Consider the following 24071-nt stretch of genomic DNA (forward strand, 5'->3'; position numbering starts at 1 on the left):
TGAGTGTTTTCACTATTTGTGAAAAAAAAACAGTTTTTCCGCGTGGAAACACACTCGCAGTGAAGCAGGATGTGCCATGTATCAAATTTCCTACACGAATATAAACCACACGATTTGTTTGCATGTAATATGCATGCGTAACAGAATTTAGCGTGTTTTCACACTTGTCTAAGCCAAAATACAAAATTCGCATGATGCATGTAGTGGAAGAACATATTCCGCTACGTTGCATGTTTTCCATTTTTTGGCAAGTAATTGCAAGGATTTTTGGTAGCAACTTTCAAGTATCAATAGTTCAACGTAATTTGGGCGTATATGTAGTAGTAGTAGTAGTAGTAGTGGAAACGTTACAGGTCACATTATATGTTACAGCCGAGCTTTCAAATCTATTTGCTAGAAGGTACACTCAGTGGCATAGACTTTCCGAATAGGCACCTACCTAAAGAAATGACAACGCCGAGAGGGCGATGTCCAAAAAGGTTTTGTCTGCTAATATACGCGCGCGCTTCGCACGTCCCCCCGGCTATAAATAGGCCATCCAAAGGATGTGAAACATTTCTACGACACCGTCGAATTGTTAGGAAGACCTGGGCGCTATTATAGTACGTGCTCTAGGAACGCTCCAACTGTTTGCTCGCAAAGGTGTAACTAATACCGTTTCTCCAACAAAAATCCAAGTCAAAGATTGCCCCCGGTAACATTCCGTTTATATTTTTGCTTGCTTGTCCAATTAAAAAATTCAATTTGTTCGTTATCAAAGCTCCAAGCATAAAGTGCATTTTATGGTAATTTTCAGCTCCTGACTGCTGACGTTTTGCATCGCACTGTGGGCGTATTATTGGGGACCTGAGGTGCATTATGAGGAGAGGGAATCGTCCGGGCTACGAAATAGGGGGAAACGATAATGGCATTCTCGAGTCTCGTTTCGAGTGGCGTTCTCGGCTGCCGCCACCGCCCAGCAACGCGGAGGGAAATAGAAATATAGATTTAACGTTTGGGAAATGGGCATAACAGACACCCCGGAAGCCGTAACAGATTATTACCGAAATTTATATCAGAACCGATGCCTGGGGCTTTTTGCGGAAGCTCACAATGTTTTGCAATTTATCTTTTACGTGTGCACGTCAATTAGAAGGGATTAATCTTATCTGACTGTGACGGGCAGGTGACACTATTCCATCAAATATTTACTCAACTTATGCTTAGTTGTCAGTGAAATTATGGCAACATTTAAATTTAAGCTTTGTCAGTTCGGTCATAATTTTTGTTGCTGTTTCAATAACTAGAAAATGTTTTGTATGAAATTAAAAAGTATGAGCACAAGTCATGGACAAATTAACTTTTAATACATTTTGATCACTTTACAGATATTGTGTCACTATTGTTTCGTAAAAATCCAGATCTTAGTATTCGAGAACAACATGCGGGTGCGGGTAAACAAAAAACGGAATATATCACGCTAACAAAATTCATAATGGCCGAACAAAAGAAGATTCCACATGCAACTGGAGATTTTACACAACTACTTAACAGTCTGCAGACTGTGGTGAAAATTGTGGACATTGCAGTTAGGAAAGCTGGTATCACTCAATTGTATGTAAATTACAAATTGTTCTTCTTTTTTTCTTTCGTTACTTTCTTCTAATCCAACTTATTCTTTTCCTAACCTAACTTTCTATCCTTATAACCTTTATTTAAGGTTTGGTTTGCATGGAACTACTAATTTTCACGGACAACTCCTAAGGAAACTCGATGTCCTCTCCAACGAACTTTTCATTAATATGTTATCATCTTCTTATACTGTTGGAGCTATGGTCTCCGAAGAAAACGAGAAAATTATTGAGGCAATAGATAAACATTTCAAATCTAAATTACATAAATAATTTCGTTTTTCTTAAACATAGGTAGCTCCGGAAACTCGTGGAAAGTATTTAGTTTGTTTCGATCCTTTGGACGGCGCTTCCAACTTGGACTGTTTAGCATCAATTGGTTCCACGTTTGGAATTTACAAATTGGAACACAACGATAATCCCACAGTGAATGACTTCCTACTCCCAGGAAGAAGATTGGTCTCAGCAGGTTATGCGCTGTACGGCAGCGCTACAGCAATTGTACTTTGTAGTGGTAGTGGTGTCAATGGCTTCATGCTGGATCACTCAATCGGGGAATTCCTACTCACTGATCCTAACATGAAGATTCCGAAAAAGGGTCGTTTTTATTCGGTTAATGAGGGACACAGGGCTTCTTGGCAGGAAGCAGTCAAGCAGTATGTGGACTCAAAGAAGGATCCTTCGAAAAACAAGCCGTGTTCGTTAAGATACGTTGGAAGTCTGGTTCCTGACATACACAGGACCCTGAAATTTGGGGGAATATTTATACATCCAACTACAGAAAAATCACCAGCAGGAAAGGTAGGTTTGATTTTTTAATCATGAGATTAATATGATTCAATGGTGTAACTTTCATATTTTGTTTTGTTTTGACAGTTGCGGCTTCTTTATGAATGCAATCCAATGGCGTTCATCGTGGAACACGCTGGAGGCGCAGCTACAGATGGATATAATCCAATTTTGGACCTTGTTCCGGATCAAATTCACCATCGGACACCATTTTTCATTGGATCTCAAGAAGATGTGAGCGAACTAATACAAACATTTAAGCAATTCCAACCAAAGCAGTAACTTTCAATACTACTAGAGACCTCTATTTAGAGCTGGCAACTGCAACCGTAGCAGTGAGTAGAATTCTATGTTATTGAAATGGTTTATATTAAAATATTACGCAGCAAATCATAAAGCAAATTTAATTAATAATCGACGATTTTCTATGTAATCTCGAACATTAAATCAAAATTACGCGTATTGTCCGCATTTATCAGTAATAAATTAGGCAATGAATGAAGGAAAGGGGCCCGGCTGGTAACAGGCGATCTCATTGGTTGTTTTGCTGCTTATCTAACAACAAATATGTTTGCGCGCCGCTCGAAACGTGTTTGTGACGTATATTAACGACATACTCTAATCTGCGTGCCTTTAACCTTCCCACAATGCCCGCGTTGAATAAATGTGTTCACCGCAAGCCGCGGCTCCCTAGTTGCCCGCCGTGTGTCGCGGAGTTAGTTGTTAAATCGTGGTCGTTTGTAATAGAACCGCACGATGGCATCGGGTCAACAATTCGATTCGGATTGCATCACGCTAACGCGATTCGTGCTCGCCGAACAGAAGAAATGTCCATCGGCTACCGGCGATCTCTCACAATTGCTAAACAGTCTTCAGACGGCGGTTAAGGTTGTCAGTTGCGCGGTACGCAAAGCCGGTATCACTCAATTGTAAGTACAAACTGGTAGTATCTGTAAGTGTAAGAAGTCATCAGCAAATTCTGATAAGACATAGCAGAATATTATTCATATATTGCTTAGATTATATAAGTAATGTAAAATGTGTTGAATGTTCAACATGTCTAAATTTGCTGATGTCTGCAGTTTTGTTTATGGTGGAAAGTAGGAAAGTTAGGCAATGTCACAACGCGCGACTTTGTAATTTTCTACATGTGCAAGGTAACATTGAAAAGTCCTCTGTGACCTGGTCAAAGTCTTTAAATGCATGGAAATTTTACGATCGTTCAAGTATACAATTACCACTGTCATGTCACGTTTTGTTTCAACGTATATTGATATACATCGTATTAGATTTCTGTTATCATTTTTGCTGTTGGAGACTTTTATTTGTTTTGCCTCGTTAATTGTATAAAATGAGTCAAAATTATGTGAAAGAAATTGAATATAAAATTCCAGGCGTATGGAATTTTACAGACAAAATATTTGATAATTACCAAATTGATAAAGTAGCTATATACAAGTTGATGTCATCAAGTTTGTGAAAGTTGTTTGGATTTTTGATTATCGAATTTGGAATAGTGTAAATCCGCATATCATTAATTTTTTGTTTGTGTGTAGATTCGGCACTGTTGGGGAAACAAATGTTCAAGGTGAAGAAGTTAAGAAGTTGGACATTTTGGCCAATGAGTTGTTTATTAACATGCTCACGTCTTCCTATACGACCGCCATTTTGGTATCAGAAGAAAACGAACAAATTATTCAGGTATTCGCCACTAACAACAAATTTATTAAATTTAGTTTTTTACGGATGTTTTATTCCAGATTGAAACCGAAAAACAAGGAAAATACATCGTATGCTTTGATCCATTGGATGGTTCATCCAACATTGATTGCCTTGTGTCCATCGGTTCTATTTTTGCAATTTATCGCAAGGATTCCGACACACCGCCATGCGTCCAAGATGTTCTCCAACCGGGTAGGAAGCTGGTAGCAGCCGGTTATGCTCTTTACGGCAGCGCAACCATGATGGTTTTATCAACCGGAAATGGTGTCAATGGTTTCATGCTGGATCCATCCGTGGGCGAGTTTATTTTGACCGAACCAAACATGACCGTACCTAAAAAGGGGAAAATTTATTCTCTTAACGAGGGCTACCAGTACATCTGGGACGATGCCATCAAAGAGTACGTTCAAGCGAAGAAGGATCCGAGCAAGGGCAAACCGTACGGTGCTAGATACGTGGGTAGTATGGTGGCCGATGTGCACAGGACAATTAAATATGGCGGCATCTTTTTGTACCCAGCCACTAGTGCTTCTCCGAAAGGAAAGGTGTGTATTTCTAATGATCTGCAAATATATTTTCTCTACTTCCACCTTTAAATCACCACTTTTTCCACGGTTTTGTGCCCCGATGATTTAAAATGTAAAAGTTTAAATATATAAACATAAACGTAGATATAGAGTGAAAATAGAAAAAATATTGTAAGCGTCTACAATCAATCTCGTGATTAAAGTGCCGTTTAGCTCACTTGATAATTAATATATTATTTCAGCTTCGCCTTCTCTACGAATGCATTCCAATGGCCTATTTGATGGAACAAGCTGGCGGATCTGCTTCTAATGGTAAAATACCCATTTTGGACATAATTCCAGAAGGCATTCATCAGCGGTCTCCAATTTTCCTTGGATCAAAGGACGACGTCGATGAAGTGCTTTCCTACATTAAAAAGTATACATGAATTTATTTAGGGAAAAACCCCAAAACAGATTATTATAAACTGATGATTTGAATCGATTTAATTTTATCAACACATAATTTTGGCAATGTGTGTAAACATTCAAATCTCCAATTGATTACAATTGCAATTTTTCTCTAATGGTGGTATGCGTTGTTGGCTCCTCAATTGTGAGTCAAAGTTATATTATATTTCTGTTAATTTAGTTTGTAAATGAATCCGAATATATTTTAATAATGAAATAATGTATATCTAAAATAGCAACAGTTTCCTGTGCAGGTTTAAACTTAGGTTTCTTGACGTCATTCTGATAGACCTCAGTCCTTAAGTTCTTCTCAGGTCTGGTGATTATCTGCACTGAAAAACTAGATTATGTTTTTTGTTTATTATTGCTTCTCTCTGGAAACTTGGGAAAACGTATTACCAGCACACATTTTTAATTTTAATCGTTACAATCTTTCATTAGTTTGAATACTCTAAATTCCGGACTCCTACCTATACAATTCAGAGATGGCACTAGCATGGACTAAAAATCATAAAATAGAATTGTATTGTTTATTTCTATATTTTTCAGCAAACGTGGTCATTTGTCACGAGAAATGTGTTTGTTTTGAACACAATTTACTTTCTTATCGCATTCCCGTGTTCGTCGTTGCAATCACCTCACGCTGCACGTTGCCGCTTCTTTGCATCTTTAGTTTTGATCGCAGGTAACGTGTCAAATGCTATTCGCGCCCAAGGTCGAGTGCTATCGTCGCGAAGGCTTTGCGCATCTCTTGCTTTCTTATCACAAACTGTCGCGTCGTTGCTTGCTCGGCTACAGCATGCGCTATCGATGGCTTGCAGGCAGTCTTGTGCCGGTCACTGCTTGATCCAGGCGTGTTCATACCAACTTGCTTTGTTTGTTTGGACTTCTGCTTTCTAAATTTTCAATATATTTCAATATATCCATTGATTAATTGTGTATACTAGAGTAATGTTATTTACTACTTGCGCGTTTAATGTACATTATTGCACAAAAGTGGTAGATATTTGTTCGCGTTTCGTGTGCATACTAGTGCAAGTTATATGGTTTGGTGTCGGTCGCTAAATGAATCTGGTACAGAATGGCGGCCCCCCATATAGATTTGTTCATCATTATTCCTGGGTAAGTAACTTTTTATTCAATAACACATTTTATAATTTTTCTCTGATGTATGAATATACCATTCTTAAATCGTATGAAATATTTCAACTTCTTTTCTTTTAATTTCAGCACTTGCTGTGCTCTGGTAACTGGACACAAATTTATTGCCTCACAACGTACCTCAAATTGACCGCCACACTTTGCTCTTTTTTCGTTTTTTCAAAACTTTCGGTTGAAAACGGGTCATTTATGGAGAATCCATCATGATATTTTTATTTTTATTTCTGCATCTTTACCTCTAACATTTAGCCTCTAATCAGGTCAAGTTATATTGAGTATCCATTTTTATTTCTACACTTTTACCTATCTGTATACAGATCAGTGGTTGTGGGTCAGTTATTTTTGGTTGTAGCATGAATTGCCATATATTTATTGTTTGTTTACTATAATAAACATAATTTATTTGCATATAATTCGTATTGGGGCACGTGGTCTTATGGTGTCACTAGGCGTATGTGATAGAATATTGTTTTTATTGTGCTAGAATAGGAGCACAGTGATTTTTGCCGGTTGTTTTTAATTCGATTTCGCACGCAGAATTCCTCACTCGCTTATCAGTATTTGTTTGTGTATAAACAAGTTTTCATGTCGCATTTAGGTATATCATATAACTTCAGCGCGGCATCTAAAGATGCGAACTTAAATTCTCCGTCGAGTGGTATTTGTTTGTTGCAGGAATTCGACTTGCAATCCGCGAAAATTTGCATATAAGTGTAACTTTGCAACCCTTTTTCGTGAAATGTTTTTGTTTTTTCGGGTTTACACGCGATCTAGGCCGCGCAGTAATTATACCTTGGCGTCTAGAGATGCGGAATTAAATTCTACGTCGGGTGGTATTTAATTGTTGCAGGAATTCGACCTGTAACCCCCGGAAATTTGCATATAAGTGTAATTTTTCAACCCTTTTACGTGAAATGTTTTTGTTTTTTCGGGTTTACACGCGATCTAGGCCGCGCAGTAACTATACCTTGGCGTCTAGAGATGCGGAATGAAATTCTGCGTCAGGTGGTATTTAACTGTTGCAGGAATTCGACCTGTAACCCCCGAAAATTTGCATATAAGTATAATTTTTCAACCCTTTTACGTGAAATGTTTGGGTTTTTTCGGGTTTACGCGCGATCTAGGCCGCGTATTAACTTCGACGGGTCGTCTGAAGATGCGGAATTAAATTCTGCGTCAGGTGGTATTTAATTGTTGCAGGAATTCGATCTGTAACCTTCGAAAATTTGCATATAAGTATAATTTTTCAACCCTTTTACGTGAAATGTTTGTGTTTTTTCAAGTTTACGCGCGATCTAGGCCGCGTATTAACTTCACCGGGGCGTTTAAAGATGCGGAATTAAATTCTGCGTCGGGTGGTATTTAATTGTTGCAGGAATTCGACCTGTAACCCCCGGAAATTTGCATATAAGTGTAATTTTTCAACCCTTTTACGTGGAATGTTTGTGTCTTTTCGGGTTTACGCGCAATCTAGGCCGGGTATTAACTTCAGCGAGGCGTCTAGAAATGCGGAATTAAATTCAGCGTCGGGTGGTATTTAATTGTTGCAGGAATTCGACCTGTAACCCCCGAAAATTTGCATATAAGTATAATTTTTCAACCCTTTTACGTGAAATGTTTGTGTTTTTTCGGGTTTACGCGCGATCTAGGCCGCGTATTAACTTCGCCGGGTCGTCTGAAGATGCGGAATTAAATTCTGCGTCGGGTGGTATTTAACTGTTGCAGTAATTTGACCTGTAACCCTCGAAAATTTGCATATAAGTATAATTTTTCAACCCTTTTACGTGAAATGTTTGTGTTTTTTCGGGTTTACGCGCGATCTAGGCCGCGTATTAACTTCAGCGGGGCGTTTAAGGATGCGGAATTAAATTCTGCGTCGGGTGGTATTTAATTGTTGCAGGAATTCGACCTGTAACCCCCGAAAATTTGCATATAAGTATAATTTTTCAACCCTTTTACGTGAAATGTTTGTGTTTTTTCGGGTTTACGCGCGATCTAGGCCGCGTATTAACTTCAGCGGGGCGTCTGATGATGCGGAATTAAATTCTGCGTCGGGTGGTATTTAACTGTTGCAGTAATTTGACCTGTAACCCTCGAAAATTTGCATATAAGTATAATTTTACAACCCTTTTTCGTGAAATGTTTGTGTTTTTTCGGGTTTACGCGCGATCTAGGCGGCGTATTAACTTCAGCGAGGCGTCTAAAGATGCGGAATTAAATTCTGCGTCAGGTGGTATTTAATTGTTGCAGGAATTCGACCTGTAACCCCCGGAAATTTGCATATAAGTATAATTTTTCAACCCTTTTTCGTGAAATGTTTGTGTTTTTTCGGGTTTACGCGCGATCTAGGCCGCGTATTAACTTCAGCGAGGCGTTTAAAGATGCGGAATTAAATTCTGCGTCAGGTGGTATTTAATTGTTGCAGGAATTCGACCTGTAACCTTCGAAAATTTGCATATAAGTATAATTTTTCAGCCCTTTTACGTGAAATGTTTGTGTTTTTTCAAGTTTACGCGCGATCTAGGCCGCGTATTAACTTCAGCGGGGCGTTTAAGGATGCGGAATTAAATTCTGCGTCGGGTGGTATTTAATTGTTCCAGGAATTCGACCTGTAACCTCCGAAAATTTGCATATAAGTATAATTTTTCAACCCTTTTACGTGAAATGTTTGTGTTTTTTCGGGTTTACGCGCGATCTAGGCCGCGTATTAACTTCGCCGGGGCGTCTGAAGATGCGGAATTAAATTCTGCGTCGGGTAGTATTTAACTGTTGCAGTAATTTGACCTGTAACCCTCGAAAATTTGCATATAAGTATAATTTTTCAACCCTTTTACGTGAAATGTTTGTGTTTTTTCGGGTTTACGCGCAATCTAGGCAGCGTATTAACTTCAGCGGGTCGTCTAAAGATGCGGAATTAAATTCTGCGTCGGGTGGTATTTAATTGTTGCAGGAATTCGACCTGTAACCACCGGAAATTTGCATATAAATGTAATTTTTCAACCCTTTTACGTGAAATGTTTGTGGTTTTTCGGGTTTACGCGCAATCTAGGCCGCGTATTAACTTCACCTTGACGTCTAGATATGCAATTAGACAATATGCAATTAGACAATACATACTATATGTATGTAGGTATCTTTAATTTGACTTTAATTTAAAGTAGGTAAGTGATTTTCGCGGTTGTTTTGAAACTTTTTATTGCGATTGAGTTGGCCTTCCTGCATGCGACCTTGTTCATTGCAAATAGTGCTAGTTTTATTGCGGCGTGCGCGCAGAATTATCGCGTGTTGTTGTTCGTCGTTACTGATTGCGCAGTTTTGTGCCGGTCGTTGGTTGGGTCAGTCTTGTGTTTTGCGGCGGTGATTATTTTATTTTAAGTTTGTAATTCGGTAAATCGCATTTTTTTTGTTTGTTCATCGACAACATTTAACTATTACTAACGTGTTTAGTGTTTTATTACAAAATCGTTAATTTTCTTTGCGTTCGTTGGGCGTATTGCAAGGTGGCAGCGTGCTATCAACTTTGTTTACACTGCACGTTCGCGAGATACAGGTAGTATGCAACGTCTTGTAGCGTTTGTTGTGATATTATTTGAACAAAGATTTGAAATATGGACAATGTTCGGCGTGGAAGCCGAGAAAGAACGGTAAAGGGCAGACTTTCTTTATTTTAATTAACCTATTCGCGCATGCATTGGTCTACAATTCACACGCGTGGGTCTTTGCTTAGGTCGGGTTGGAACAATATCTTGTTATTGTTGTGAACATGTTTATCTGAACGTTTCTAGTATTACTGTATTTAAATGTGATTTAAATATAGTGTTTTTAGTATTGTATTGTAGTTGTTTGTGTTTTAAGTTGTTTGCTTGCACTTTGTGTTGTGTGTTTAAATTAGTATAAATAAACAACGTTGATGCCTGTTTAAGAGCACTTTTGCCAAGGAGTCTACCGCGCAGTCTCTCCGTCGCAGAAATGTTAGAGATGCGCGTTTTACAAGGCAAGTTTTATTTTCAGGAGATTTAAGAGCTAGCTGTCTATGATTTTCGATTTTAATTAAATGTATGTAGTTTTTAATGTTGCTAATAAAACATAATGTAATATTATATACTTCTTCACATTTCTTTCTGGTTTCCCCTTTGCCGTTTGCAGGATTGGTGTCTTAAACCATATTCCATATAAATCTTAAGTGCGTCGAGCGTGTACAATACGAGTACATAGCTGTTGTTTGTGTTGTGTTATTGTTTTTAAAAAGTTGAATAAAGTAGAATCATAAATAGAAGATTCAAATAACAATGATAAAATCACTCGGTGGTCGAGTGGATACGTGCACCTGCTGGCATGCTAGTAGACACGGATCGAATCTCAGGTGTAGGAGGCATTTTTCTCAAATATAAAAATAACAGGTGTAATTTGGGTTGCATATGTAAACTCAAATAAAATATAAGAGAAATTGCAATACAAGCAAAGGCAATATGAGAAGTAAGAAAGTAGAGTGGAGAAACGGAGAACGGAGAAATAGGAGATGTGGAAGAAGAAATAGAAGAGTAGAAGACAGAAGGAAGAGAACAGAGTAGAGAAGAGGAGGAGATAGAAGAAAGAGCAACAGGGGGAGGTCAGATTTTTAAATTTTTTGGCACGTGTCGTTATAAGACAGTCTACGCTGCCCACTGCCCACTGCTTCGATCCGTCCATTGCTCCCGGCCCATCCTACAGCTACGAAGTCTCTGCGCTTCATCCCCGGAATTATCAGGCATATCAACAATTTTTATGGTGGGGGATCATCCCCAGAGAGAGGGAACTCCTTATAAGGACATCCTTTTAAGAACTTGTAAAAATATTTCTAATTTTTAAGTCGCCTCAAGAGAGGGGACACTTAAAAATATTCTTACAGGTTCTGACCTGTAGCTGAAATGAAAGATGGAGTACACAAATCATACAGGATACCTTAACAATTTCTGTAGTGGGGATCATCCCCTGAGTGGGAGAACTCCCTATAAGGACTTGTAGATATATTTCCAAGTGTCGTCTCTTTTAGAACCGACCACAACACTGAGAAATACTTTACAAGTTGTGACCTGAACCTGAAATGATAGAAGGAAGAGGTGCACAAGTCATAAGACACAGCCATTGCCTTTAACATTTCTTTATTAACAAATTACATACAATACAAGTTCGGAACTTGCAAGTTCAATACCTACAGAAGACATGACGTCATTTTAAAACATGTTTATGACCTGCATAGCCGCGCTATGCTAACGGCTGCGAAATTACAAAAGATAACAAATAACAAATTGCGCCTTGTATTTGTATGTTATCATTGGAAAATTATATACACGGTGTTATCAAAAGAAAATCTTCAATTAAAAAAGAAAATCACTCCAAATCAATAAAGATATCTCATTTTTCACTGAACATAAAGGATAATTTATATACAAGGTGTTATCATAAGGAAATTTTCGATTCAAAAAAAAAATCACCCAAAAACAATATAGATTGCTCATTTTTCACTGGACATTAAAGAAAATTTATATACAGGGTGATACAAAAAGAAAATCAAAAATACAAGTGTTATTAACTGTTTCCTCCTGGATATTTAGAAGTGATATGTGCGGGGAGGGAAACATAATAAATAATACATTTACTAATAATTATAATTCTATATGACATCTTTTAAAGCAATACTAACACAAACATTTCAGGAAAAAGGGTTGAAAAATTACTCTTATTTGCAAATTTTCGCGGGTTGCAGGTCGTATTCCTGCAACAATTAAATACCACCCGACGGAAAATTTAATTCTGCATCTCTATACGCCACGCTGGAGTTACTACGCCGCCTAGATCGCGTGCAAACCCGAAAAAAAGTAGAGAAGGTAGGATGATTTATATACAACTTTTTTATAAAAACAAAACACCATAATGAATTTTATTGCATATTGAGATTTTCTTTGCGACGCGGTCTCCTGATACGGCCTAACCAACGTGCTAACCAACGGCACAATACACGATTTGCGTTAAGATATTGATATCGCTTTTAAACGCGTCAACGCGAATACAGTATTTTGAATGCAAAAGAACAATAAGAGCTGAGAATAACAGTGAAAACCACATTCTCAGGCAAAATCGATAACGCAGCCGACGGCATGCGACAATTTTGACTTACGAGTATTACGGTACTCTCGTTGCACGCGACTAAAGACATCGATGTGATAATGATGTAATAATATTTTTCAACTTACCGGGGCAAAGGGTAATCATAGGAAGCACTGAAACAGAAAAAAACACGTGTTAGATTACGAAGTGTGCTGCGCCACACAATTAAGTCTACACGTCGGATAATGTCTTGTATCATACGCAATATTTTAACCGACAAACGCACAAATATAAATCCATCGTTTCACGCACAAATCATTATAAGCATAACACTAAATAGTCTATTATCATTACGTGTCGGTATTTATGTAGATAATTAACGTTAAAATGCAATTTATAGAAATGCAATGAAAGAAAGGTTAGAAGTCGTGTGCAAATAAGAACAAACTGAAACGCTCGAATGTTCGTCGCACGAACGCAGCGTGGAACTGGTTCAAAGCGATAAGAAAGTTGTTTATACACAAACAGCAATACACGCGTAGAGTGGAAGAAGAAACATTCAGGTATGTAGGTGTAATACAATATATATATATAATGTTGAAAAGACATAAAATCCGGCATCCAGAGTGGGTGCGTGCCGGCAACACAATTTTTCACGGTAAAACTATGACCCAATTTCCACGAAGAAACTTAAAAAAAAAATTAAAAATAGTTAAATTTGCAGAGCGATTTTAAGGAAATACTACCGTTACTTTTATACGGTGCCCTAAACCCGAGTCACTTCTACCGTTAGCTTCATAAGGTGCTCTGAATGGGAGTCAATTCTACCGCTACTTTCATACGGTGCCTTGACCACGAGTCACTTCTACCGCTAGCTTCGTAAGGCGCCCTGAACACGAGTCACTTCCACTACTAACAAATACAACCTGCCGGAGTAATTCCAAAATCTCTCGACGCCTCGTTAAAGTTACTACGCCGCCTAGATCGCGTGCAAACCCGTAACAACACAAACATTTCACGAAAAAGGGTTGAAAAATTACACTTATATGCAATTTTACGCGCGTTGCAAGTCAAATTCCTGCAACAATTAAATACTACCCGACGGAGAATTTAATTCTGCATCTCTACACGTCCGGCTGAAGTTACTAGATCGCGTGCAAACCCGAAAAATACAAACGTTTCACGAAAAAGGGTTGAAAAATTACACTTATATGTAAATTTTCGCGGGTTGCAGGTCGAATTCCTGCAACAATTAAATACCACCCGACGGAGAATTTAATTCCGCATGTCTAGACGCCCCGCTGAAGTTATTTCGCCGCCCAGATCCCGTGCAAACCCGAAAAAAACAAACATTTCCCGAAAAAGGGTTGAAAAATGACACTTATATGCAAATTTTCGCGGGTTGCAGCTTGAATTCCTGCAACAATTAAATACCATCCGACCAAGAATTTAATTCTGCATATCTGGACGCCCAGCTGAAATTACTACGCCGCTTAAATTGCGTGCAAACTCGAAAAAACACAAACATTTCACAAAAAAGGGTTGAAAAATTACACTTATAAGCAGATTTTCGCGGGTTGCAGCTTGAATTCCTGCAACAATTAAATACCACCCGACGGAGAATTTAATTCCGCATCACTAGACGCCCAGCTGAAGTTATTTTGCCGCCCAGATCCCGTGCAAACTCGAAAAAACACAAACATTTCACGAAAAAAGGTTAAAAACTTACACTTATATACCAATTTTCGGGGGTTACAGGTCGAATTCCTGCAACAATTAAATACCACCCAACGGAGAATTTAATTCCGCATCTCTAGACGCCCCGCTAAAGTTACTACCCCGTCTAGATCGCGTGCAAACCCAAAAAAACACAAACATTTCACGAAAAAGGGTTGAAAAATTACTTTTATAAGCAAATTTTCGCGTGTTTCAGTTAGAATTTCTGCAACAATTAAATACCACCCGACGGAGAATTAAATTCCGCATCTCTATACGCCCCGCTACTGTTACTACGCCGCCTAGAGCGCGTGCAAACCCGAAAAACACAAACATTTCACGAAAAAGGGTTGAAAAATGACACTTATAGGCAAATTTTCGCGGGTTGCAGGTCGAATTCCTGCAACAATTAAATACCACCCGACGGAGAATTTAATTCCGCATCACTAGACGCCCAGCTGAAGTTATTTCGCCGCCCAGATCCCGTGCAAACTCGAAAAAAACACAAACATTTCACGAAAAAAGGTTAAAAACTTACACTTATATACCAATTTTCGCGGGTTGTAGGCCGAATTCCTGCAACAATTAAATACCACCCGACGGAGAATTTAATTCCGCATCACTAGACGCCCAGCTGAAGTATTTCGTAGCCCAAATCCCGTGCAAACTCGAAAAAACACAAACATTTCACGAAAAAAGGTTAAAAACTTACACTTATATACTAATTTTCGGGGGTTACAGGTCGAATTCCTGCAACAATTAAATACCACCCGACGGAGAATTTAATTCTCGCCCTATTTGAATTTGGCATGTAATTAAACAAACTTTATTTTTTCGATTTTTAACTTGTCAATTCATGAAATGCACTTATAATTAATGTTTGCACTTAAAAATACAGAACTGAACTTAAAAATAAATATTTGCACTTTGAAAAATGAATTCCACTTGAATAAAATGCTTTGCACTATGAAATTAATACTTTGCACTTATAAAACTTGCAGTATTAAGTACGTGCCGTACTCTTAGCCGGCCCCTTCTATCACCCCCCACCCCACCGCCCCTCAAATAATACCAAACAAGGTAGCCTACCTAACCACCACCCCCAACCCCCAACCGCCAACCACCTCCTCCCCAACCACCCCACAAATAATACCAAACAAGGTAGCCTACCTAACCACCACCCCCCCCCCCCTACCGCCCCACAAATAATACCAAACAAGGTAGCTTACCTTACCACCACCCCCCAACTCCCCGACTACCCCTCACCACTACCCCCGACTGCCCCACAAATAATACCAAACAAGGTAGCCTACCTAACCACCACCCCCCACCCCCGACCACCCCTCACCACTACCCCCGACCGCCCCACAAATAATACCAAACAAGGTACCCTACCTAACCACCACAAATTATAAAGTTTCAATTTAAAAAGTTGATTCAAAGCAAATTTAAGCTTAAACCTGAATATATAAGTGCATTGTATTAAAATATAAGTTATACAATCTATAGTGCATAATATGAATTTCTTAGTGCAAAGTATGAAAACTTAAGTGCGGCTGTTCAAGTGGATTGTATTTTAACTAAAGTGCATTTAATATATCCCCTTTGAATTTCCACGATGAAACTTTAAAATAATTAAAAAATACGTGCAAATACCTTAAATGGTCCCCGAGATATGACCCAATTTCCACCGCAAGTCTTGCAAAAATCGAAGAATGCGCCAACGTTTGCGGTCATTTTGAGATACGTAATGAGGCAATGAATTTGTCGCGTAAATTAAAATGAAATATATAATTGAATTAAAAACTTACGAATTGTGGGCATCAGTGATCAAGGCACAGCAAGTGCTGAAATTAAAAGAAAAGAAGTTGAAACATTTCATATGATTTAACAATAATATATTCATACATAATAAAAAATACGATGTGTGTTGTTGAATTAAAAGTTACTTACACATGGATAATGATGAATAAATCTACATTGGGGCCATCCTATATCCGTTTCATTCCGAGACCGACACCGAACCTTGTAACTTGCATAAGTATGCATACGACACGCAATCAAATATGTTCCACTTTTGTACAATAATGTAAATTAAATTGTCGATTGATGATCCAATAAAGTGCAAATTTAGACAGCAGAAGTCCAAACGAACTATTCGAATCGCGCAAAACTCGTCTAAACCTACGAGCGAGCGGTACGAAACTGGCTGCAAACCATTGATAGCGCATGCCGTAGCCGAGCAAACAACGACGCGACAATCAACAATAAGAAAGTAAGAGATGCGCAAATCTGGTGCGTCGATGGCAAGCGACCTTGTGCGCGAATGGCAATAGGCATAATACATGTGATCTAAACTAAGCTAGAATATGCTGCACGCGGTGTGAGGAGATTGCAACGACAACACTCGTGAATCTCATGCAATGCATTCCACGCGGCGAAAGCGATAAAAAGTAAATTTTGTTCAAAATAAACATAATTCATGTGCCGAATATCCACGATTGCCGATAAATATAGAAATAAACAATACAATTCATGCCAGTGACATCTCTGTATGATATAGGTAGTAATCCAGTAATTTAGATTATAAAAATTAATGAAAGATTTTACAAAAAATCTGGGGAAAACACGAAAAATCTCTCCTATTTGCACTTTTAGCGACAATTTTTTAACTTAATATATTTTATTGTCTTGTTCTATAAAAAAAATTACAGAACAATTTATTTAAAAAGCAATAAAAAAGTTTTATAATCTACGAAGGTGGTGGTAGAAGTGACTCCATTCTCTATTAGCTTAGCTAGTTAAATTGAAAATCTAAGAGATGAAATAATTCATAAGGACAAATGGGAACTAAAAGTTTTACGTCTACAATTATTTTTGATTTTAGGAATAATTTGAATAAATACCAAGCCAATTTACTTTCCACGCTTCATATTCGTCAAAACACCCACGAAACATTAAATATTTGCGGATATCCGAACGCGGACGCAGAGAATAGGGCAATTAGCACTGAACACCAAATATAACACGCGTGATTCACGGAATTAAAAATCTCAAGAAATGTTGCGAATCAAGAGAATGAACCGCACGCCAGTCAACCGGCGATAAGACTGGAATCCGCGTAATGTAAACACTGCGAGCGGCGTAGAATAGCAACAACAACAAATCAACCGTCATTTGGTAGTTTTGCTTGGAAAATAGTGCGGGATTGTTGAAAATTGGTATTCATATAGATTTCGAGGTGCTCTTTACGAATTTCAACTTTGCCACCTTGTATCTTGTTCGCTCGAGCCACCATCTTGGAAAAATGGTGTCAAAAATTAGTTTTTTGACCATATCTCCTTTCCGACTCAATTTACGATAAATATATCTATATAATAAATTAAACTAGAGAAAATTTCCTATAATTTATGTAAGTACCTTTTTCTTGTAAAATTAATAGTTTTAGCGTACGGGCGCCGCAAAATCTACTTCAACATTAATTTTTGCCAAAAACTCATTTCCACCCCACCATGAGGTAGAGTACGTGGCGCGTTTGTTTTTTTATCTTGGTATCCCCAGTAGGCCTAATCCTAATTTTTGCATTTGCAAGATATTAGTTTTAACAATGTTTCGGGAGCTGGGGGCTCAAGTGTGATGACAGGAATTAGCCCATTCTTTTTTCTTTTCCATCCCCATTGTTCTGCATTTAGTTCATTCCCATACTACTACATAACTTGGTGATAAGTTCTGAACGAATGTTATCGGCCTGCGGCTTCAGTTGGTGGTAGCGATGCAATATTAAATTTATTTTTGTATGCTGATTTTGTGAAGCTGGCATATCTATAGATGTTTGAAGACATAGTTTGCATAGTTACATAGTCATAGTTTGCATAGAATGTTGGGCACGTGGATCGCAGTTGTGGTTGAAAAGTCGTGACAACACTTCCTTTTTTAAACGCAATGATTAGTTTCTCATTATTATATTGTTTCCGACATATCTCGTGAACAACTACCGATCTCAATCCCTCTAAAAGTTTACCCTTATTATCCTTTCTTTTAATGCTTGACTTACGAAAGGTTTCCAATCCTTTTTCTTTCACTTCAATCACTTCACTATCTTGCAATGGAGTTTTACAAATAAAACAATTTACGTTATCAACCATGGCATCAAAACTGCAAACAACACGACTATTCAGAACAATAAATATCAAATAATGACTCAATGAAGAAATAATAAAACAAAAGTAAACTCGGCCGGCGAAACTTTCAAACAAGCGAGGGAGAGCAGGAGCACCCTCAAATCATAGCAAGCAAAAATAGCAGTCATGATGACCTGGAAATGAGTTTTTGACAAAAACGAATGTTGAAGTAGACTTTGTGGCGCCCGTACGCTAAAACTATTAATTTTACAAGAAAAAGGTACTTACATAAATTATAGGAACTTTTCTCTAGTTTAATTTATTATATAGATATGTTTATCGTAAATAGAGTCGGAAAGGAGATATGGTCAAAAAACTGTTTTTTGACACCATTTTTCCAAGATGGTCGCTCGAGCGAACAAGATACGAGGTGGCAAAGTTGAAATTCGTAAAGAGCACCTCGAAATCTATATGAATACCAATTTTCAACAATCCCACACTATTTTCCAAGCAACCACATTTTTTAGCACCTGTACTACAAGTTCAATATTCTAATAGAATAAATGACACAATTAAATGCAACTAAATTTAATTATACTACTGTCGCAAAATGTATCAGAATCAAATTAATCGCAATTTTATAATTTTAATAATCCTGTTTCGCTTTTTAATGAAAAAAAAAATCGCGTGATCTCACACCGACACGATGTGCACATACTACCACAAACAAATCATCTTAATGCAAATAAATGCATCCTAGTGCCACCTCTGCCCGAATTATGGACCTATATTTAAATATGCTACTCATCTATATATAGGGTAAAACACCCAATCGTTGGCACTCCTCCAATTATTGGCACTTTATGTTTTAATTCGAAAAAACAAGGAAACCATAGATAATTCAAGTTTGATATGCATTAAATTGTACAATAGTATATTTTTTCTGTTCAAATTTGACTACACTGTTCCAATAACTAATATGGCGATTTAGATACAACAGCGGATATTTTGTGTTTGTGATTTGGTGTAGTTATTTTGTTTTTTTCTTAAGGTGAGACCTTTTTTAATCATTGTATATCGCAGCTATTCGGCTAATAGATACTTTTGAATTAATTTGATATGCTTAATTACACGTTTAGGCAATAGATTCAAAGAATATTTCCTGAATATATCTTTTATCACATTGATTTATTACATGTGCCAACATATGGATCAAGAATTTATCAAAATCCTATTCTTGGCACCCGTGCCAATAACTAAAAGCTAATTATTGGCAGTAGTGCCCACAATAGAATATTGAGTGCTAATATTGTTTTTTTTTATTCATTTAGATCATGATAATGATAGTCATATTAGAACTAACAAAAAGTTAACAATAACAGAAATTAACTTAATGTTACTTCTTGGTTCTAGAACACTGCGAACTAGGTAGGGTATAAAATAGGGATGTTGAGTATTTGTTTTTAAGTAGGTTCATTATCCGACTCATTAATATTTTGTTGGTGGTTAAGCATAAATGTTAAAAGATCTCAAGGATAGCCATTTAAGTACTGATAAAGTGAAACTAGTAGCTTGAATAAGAAAAAGTGTTTATGCTAGGCATAAAAATTGAATTACAAAATATTTTTATGCACATTTTAAATACCTACTATAAGATAGATTACTTATGTAATTAATAAAATATTGCTTTAATTATACGTTAAGTAAGTATTTTCAACTTTATTGATAGATAGGTACCTACATATCTCCTACTTGAACTACATGCCAATAATTAGACGAGTAGGGGCCAATATTGAGATTTTCTATGCCAATAATAGGATTTTCTGCAGTCTTTTGGATTTTGAGCATATGTTTATTTATTATTATTCAATCACTTATAAACTGTTATAAAAAACAAAGATTAAAGTATTTTCTTTGATTTTGTCACATGTTTTGTTTATTAACTAATGTAAATGGGATTTTATGACAATATAATTCCAGACTGACATGCAGTTCTCTCTTAGAGTGCCAATGATTGGGTACTTTACCCTATATAAAACAAAGTCGTGTTGGTTAACTCCATTATAACTAAAGAACGGCTAATCCAATTTAGCTAAAAATTGGTGGAGAGGTAGCTTAGGGCCAGGAGAAGGTAATAGGATACTTTTTGAAGTGAAAACTTTTCTAAAAGGGCACTAAACGACACTAAAAAGAGACAAACATATTTGCGTATATGGATTATCTTGCGGGAGAATAAGAGAACGCAAATACAAAGTTTTCTATTATCCCCGTCTCCTCTTTGTGCGATGCTTCGTAGCATAGACGTGTGTATGTGTGTACGTGTGGGTTGAAATTGACCGGTTGATGTTTTTGTTTGGAGAAGGTTACTAGGATACTTTTTGAAGTGAAAACTCCTTTAGAGAACACTAAACGACACTAAAAGGAAACAAACATATTCGCTTATATGGTTTAGCCTACGGGAGAAAAAGAGCACACAAATATAATGTTTTCTATTATCTCCGTCTCCCCTTTGTGCAATTCGTAGCTTCCCCCTAAGCATAGACGTGCAATTCGTCGCTTCCCCCTAAGCATAGACGTGCGATTCGTAGCGTCCCCCTAATCATAGACGTGCGTGGGTTTGTACGTGTTAGTTGAAGTTGCCCGGTTGATGTGTTTGTTTGAATAAGACTTAGTAAGTGTAGGATACTTTTTTAAATACTTTTTGAAGTGAAAACTTCTTTGGAAGATACTAAACGAGTTTTCTCCGTCTCTTCTTTGTGCGATGCTTCGTAGCTTCCCCACTCAATATGCAGCGACCAAAACGATCAAATCTTATCCGACAAAACCGTAATGCAACTAGGATTCGAAGGTTTGCGAATGAAAGCACTGAAGAATAACAAAAAATTGCACGTGAAAAGCGCCGTGTTAGTATGACTCGACTTTGTGCTTCTCAATCACAAGAGCAAAGCGAGGCGGAACAAAGTCTGCCAGGTCAGCTAGTACTCAATAAATTAAAAATAATACACGCAGTTTAATATGAGTGCGATCATTATATTCAACCAAAACGAAAAGGCTTAGAAACCAAAAAAAAAAACTTAATTGTCGCGTAAAATTAAATGATAAATTAATGAAAAATTAAAATTCGATTTGCGTAATTATGATTTCTTATGCGGACAGAGTGCCAGATTTAACATCAAATATTTAAGTGAGATCTGCTTAAGTGATCTGCTGATGATAAAAATGTTTTGCTGATGATGATTTTTATAATAAACTATTACACCTAATGTAAAATTGTAAGTTATATTCATGATTTGCGAATTGAAGAATACTTGCTTACATTTACGATGGCAATATAAACTACAACGATGTGATATCTGCAGGTAAACAAACTTTTCTCTTGTGCGAATTCGCATGGTCGCACACGGACACGGTGTGCACTCACTACCACCGACAAGCTATATTTAACGCAAAAACGTGCATTGTAGTGCCATCTAACCGTCTATTAAGCCCAAAGGGACCTCCTAAGGCAGCAACATGGTAGCAATATGCATCTGATTGACCTAGCGACCGACAACGTCACACAAAAGAAAAACAGAAAAACCTCAGCATTCTTGTAATTTGAAATATAAACATCAAAAACGAGCAAAAAAATAACATTGTTTAATTGGATATCTATATATACTTGATAATTTATTTCCACGATTTCCGACAGTGTCTATCTTCTAAACTAAAAGCGATATCAAGCAGAAAATTGTAGATTATGGAAGACTGGAAAATTCTCTATCAGATGAAAATATAAAATAATTATATTTCCTACAGTAAAAGGACGAAAAACGCGACTAAAAGTGCTAAAAAGTGACATTTTTCAATTTTTGACCATTTTATTCAATCGCGAATATCACGTAAACTAAAAGAGATAAATGGGTACAAATCGCAGAGACTATTCTACGGACTATTCTCTATAAGATAGGCTAGTTAAAACGGAAATCTGGAAGATGAAATTTTAATTCTTAAGAAAAAATTTAATATCTCTTAAACTAAAAGCGATAACTACCAACGAATTGCTGATTATGAGAGTTTGGAAAAATTTCTATAAGATAAGATCAAAAAATAAAATTCGGGGTGTAAAAGTTCTGAAATCCTATTTAAAAGTATTAAAAAGAACGATTTTTTACGAATTTTTTCGTTCGCGAATATCTCGTAAATGTATTGTAGGAAGAGAGGAACAGATGAAAATTATTAGTTTAGGGAAAATTGTCGATATGACAAAGTATGCTGTGCCTTAGCCATGCAAAGACAGTCGTGACAATTCATGATAAGAATACCTGCTGCCCAAATGCGTAAAGCCGGCGCAAGGATGGCACGCGACTTTGTACACAAATTCAATAGGCACGGAGCCCGCGAATAAACTAAACTAAAACACAAGCATAGCGAGGCGTGAGAGAATGACAACAACAACACACGGCAATTTTTGACGTTGCTATTCGCAAAGCAATAAAAAAGTATAAATTGTGTTCAAAACAAACACAATTCTCGTATCGAATGTCCACGTTTGCTGATAAATGTAGAAATAAACAATACAAGTCTACTTTACAATTTTAATTTCATGCTAGTGCTATTATGAATTATACAAGTAGTAGGCCCATAATTTAGATTAAGTATTGCAATTAAAGATAAATTAAAATTCGATTTATGTAATTCAAAATTAGTATGCTGAAGGTTTGCCCGATTTTACATCAAATATTTAAGTGATATAATAATTTTACAAAGATAAGAAGAACGAAAACATCAAATTTCCATTCTTACTTTTCCTACAGAAGGAACTTTGTCATTTGTAAACATTGCAGAAAAACAATAAAATGTAAAACTAAACTAAAATTTAGGTACACGGTAAACTCTTTCTATGAATAATAAAATTATTTTACTTACCAGTTATGTAAGACGGCAAATCGAAGACATGTTGGTATATACTGAAATAAATATGAAACAAAACATTAGTAGGTAACAGCATTTCGTGCCATGAATCGGAGTTCCGTCGGAACCCACGTTTTAAATTAAAATTTCTTTTAATCTCATAATAATGATAGAAATGACAATATTTACCAGGTAGCACATTAGTCCCTAATCATCAGCTGATGATAAAAGTATTTTTCACAAGACAATTAATTATTGGCGTTCACAAAATATCGGCGGCCGTCGTCCGACGGCAACGGACTCACAGACACGTGAATAAACTAAACACGCAAAATTTAGAATTACGAAGATTACACACGCGAGAAATAGTTGATAAAAGATTAAACATGTTTATTAACACCAATTATGACCAGCGAAAAGGAAATTAAACGCGATTTACCGAACTTATATCAATGAATAACACAAACCGAAAGTGTCGAATGTGTTCTCGTCGTTATCGCACCGTTGCAACAAAACAAAATTCACTCGCTTAAATATTTTTAGGTAAACCTGCATAGTCGCGCCATCTGAGGACACTTTTAGTACCTCACAAAAACACAAAGTGTTTCAAACAGTGTGGCGCGCATGTGAGGCAGTGCGGAATTGTCTATGAGTCAGTGAGGTGTCACGCACTTTGATGGTAGCGTCCATGTGACACACGTACGGAAAAGTGTGCGTGCACTACCCTGTCTAAACAAGTAGTAGTTTTATACAGAAATGCAATGAGTCAAATCTAGATGAGGCGTGATGTTCAAATTTAAATCTGCGTTTTACAAGTATGATTCCAATATTAAATCATAAATTGTATTGTATCAGCATTTCTCTTATAACAATTAAATACATCCTGCAATTTCTATTAATCGCAAAATGTATACTGGAAATACGTTTTCCCAAGCTTCCACAGAAAAGCAATAATTAATAAAAAATAATTACTTCATTGAATTACAACATTTCAA

The 24071-nt window shown here is 37.0% G+C and overlaps 2 protein-coding genes and 2 long non-coding RNA genes across 5 annotated transcripts; 3 read left to right on the top strand and 1 right to left on the bottom strand.

Annotated features, from left to right (window-relative positions):
* The first annotated feature begins 551 nt into the window (after window positions 1–551).
* On the top strand, window positions 552–2813 carry LOC135800622 (fructose-1,6-bisphosphatase 1-like). Its single transcript, XM_065313893.1, has 6 exons — window positions 552–694; window positions 797–1311; window positions 1368–1593; window positions 1700–1844; window positions 1905–2411; window positions 2487–2813. The coding sequence occupies exons 2-6, from the start codon at window positions 1290–1292 to the stop codon at window positions 2679–2681; spliced, it is 1095 nt and encodes a 364-aa protein (XP_065169965.1). The 5' UTR covers window positions 552–694; window positions 797–1289; the 3' UTR covers window positions 2682–2813.
* A 266-nt stretch (window positions 2814–3079) lies between these two features.
* Window positions 3080–5318, top strand: fbp (fructose-1,6-bisphosphatase). Its single transcript, XM_065313894.1, has 4 exons — window positions 3080–3328; window positions 3956–4100; window positions 4160–4666; window positions 4891–5318. The coding sequence occupies exons 1-4, from the start codon at window positions 3156–3158 to the stop codon at window positions 5074–5076; spliced, it is 1011 nt and encodes a 336-aa protein (XP_065169966.1). The 5' UTR covers window positions 3080–3155; the 3' UTR covers window positions 5077–5318.
* Window positions 5319–5590: 272 nt separating this feature from the next.
* LOC135800624 (uncharacterized) lies at window positions 5591–6672 on the top strand. Its single transcript, XR_010550199.1, has 2 exons — window positions 5591–6220; window positions 6329–6672. It is a non-coding gene; the product is annotated as an uncharacterized lncRNA (long non-coding RNA).
* A 4711-nt stretch (window positions 6673–11383) lies between these two features.
* Window positions 11384–23539, bottom strand: LOC135800617 (uncharacterized). Of its 2 annotated transcripts, XR_010550195.1 has the most exons (4): window positions 23266–23539; window positions 23092–23132; window positions 15874–15909; window positions 11384–12519 (listed from the first exon to the last, which is right to left on the bottom strand). It is a non-coding gene; the product is annotated as an uncharacterized lncRNA (long non-coding RNA). The 2 variants fall into 2 exon arrangements; XR_010550196.1 differs by lacking the exons at window positions 23092–23132; window positions 23266–23539 and adding an exon at window positions 16016–16251.
* Window positions 23540–24071: the final 532 nt, after the last annotated feature.

This window comes from Atheta coriaria, unplaced genomic scaffold (genome assembly GCF_025399875.1).
Source record: "Atheta coriaria isolate IRGN ID8LTWV9N9 unplaced genomic scaffold, Caltech_Dcor_3.1 hic_scaffold_10_pilon, whole genome shotgun sequence".
Taxonomy (NCBI): domain Eukaryota; kingdom Metazoa; phylum Arthropoda; class Insecta; order Coleoptera; family Staphylinidae; genus Dalotia; species Dalotia coriaria.

Coding starts and splice junctions, on each gene's coding strand:
- LOC135800622 (XM_065313893.1), top strand. CDS start 1,290: ATGTTTTGTATGAAATTAAAAA. Junction 1,312..1,367: donor GTTTTGTATGAAATTAAAAA/GTATGAGCACAA, acceptor ATCACTTTACAG/ATATTGTGTCACTATTGTTT. Junction 1,594..1,699: donor AAAGCTGGTATCACTCAATT/GTATGTAAATTA, acceptor CCTTTATTTAAG/GTTTGGTTTGCATGGAACTA.
- fbp (XM_065313894.1), top strand. CDS start 3,156: ATGGCATCGGGTCAACAATTCGATTCGGATTGCATCACGCTAACGCGA. Junction 3,329..3,955: donor AAAGCCGGTATCACTCAATT/GTAAGTACAAAC, acceptor GTTTGTGTGTAG/ATTCGGCACTGTTGGGGAAA. Junction 4,667..4,890: donor GTGCTTCTCCGAAAGGAAAG/GTGTGTATTTCT, acceptor ATATTATTTCAG/CTTCGCCTTCTCTACGAATG.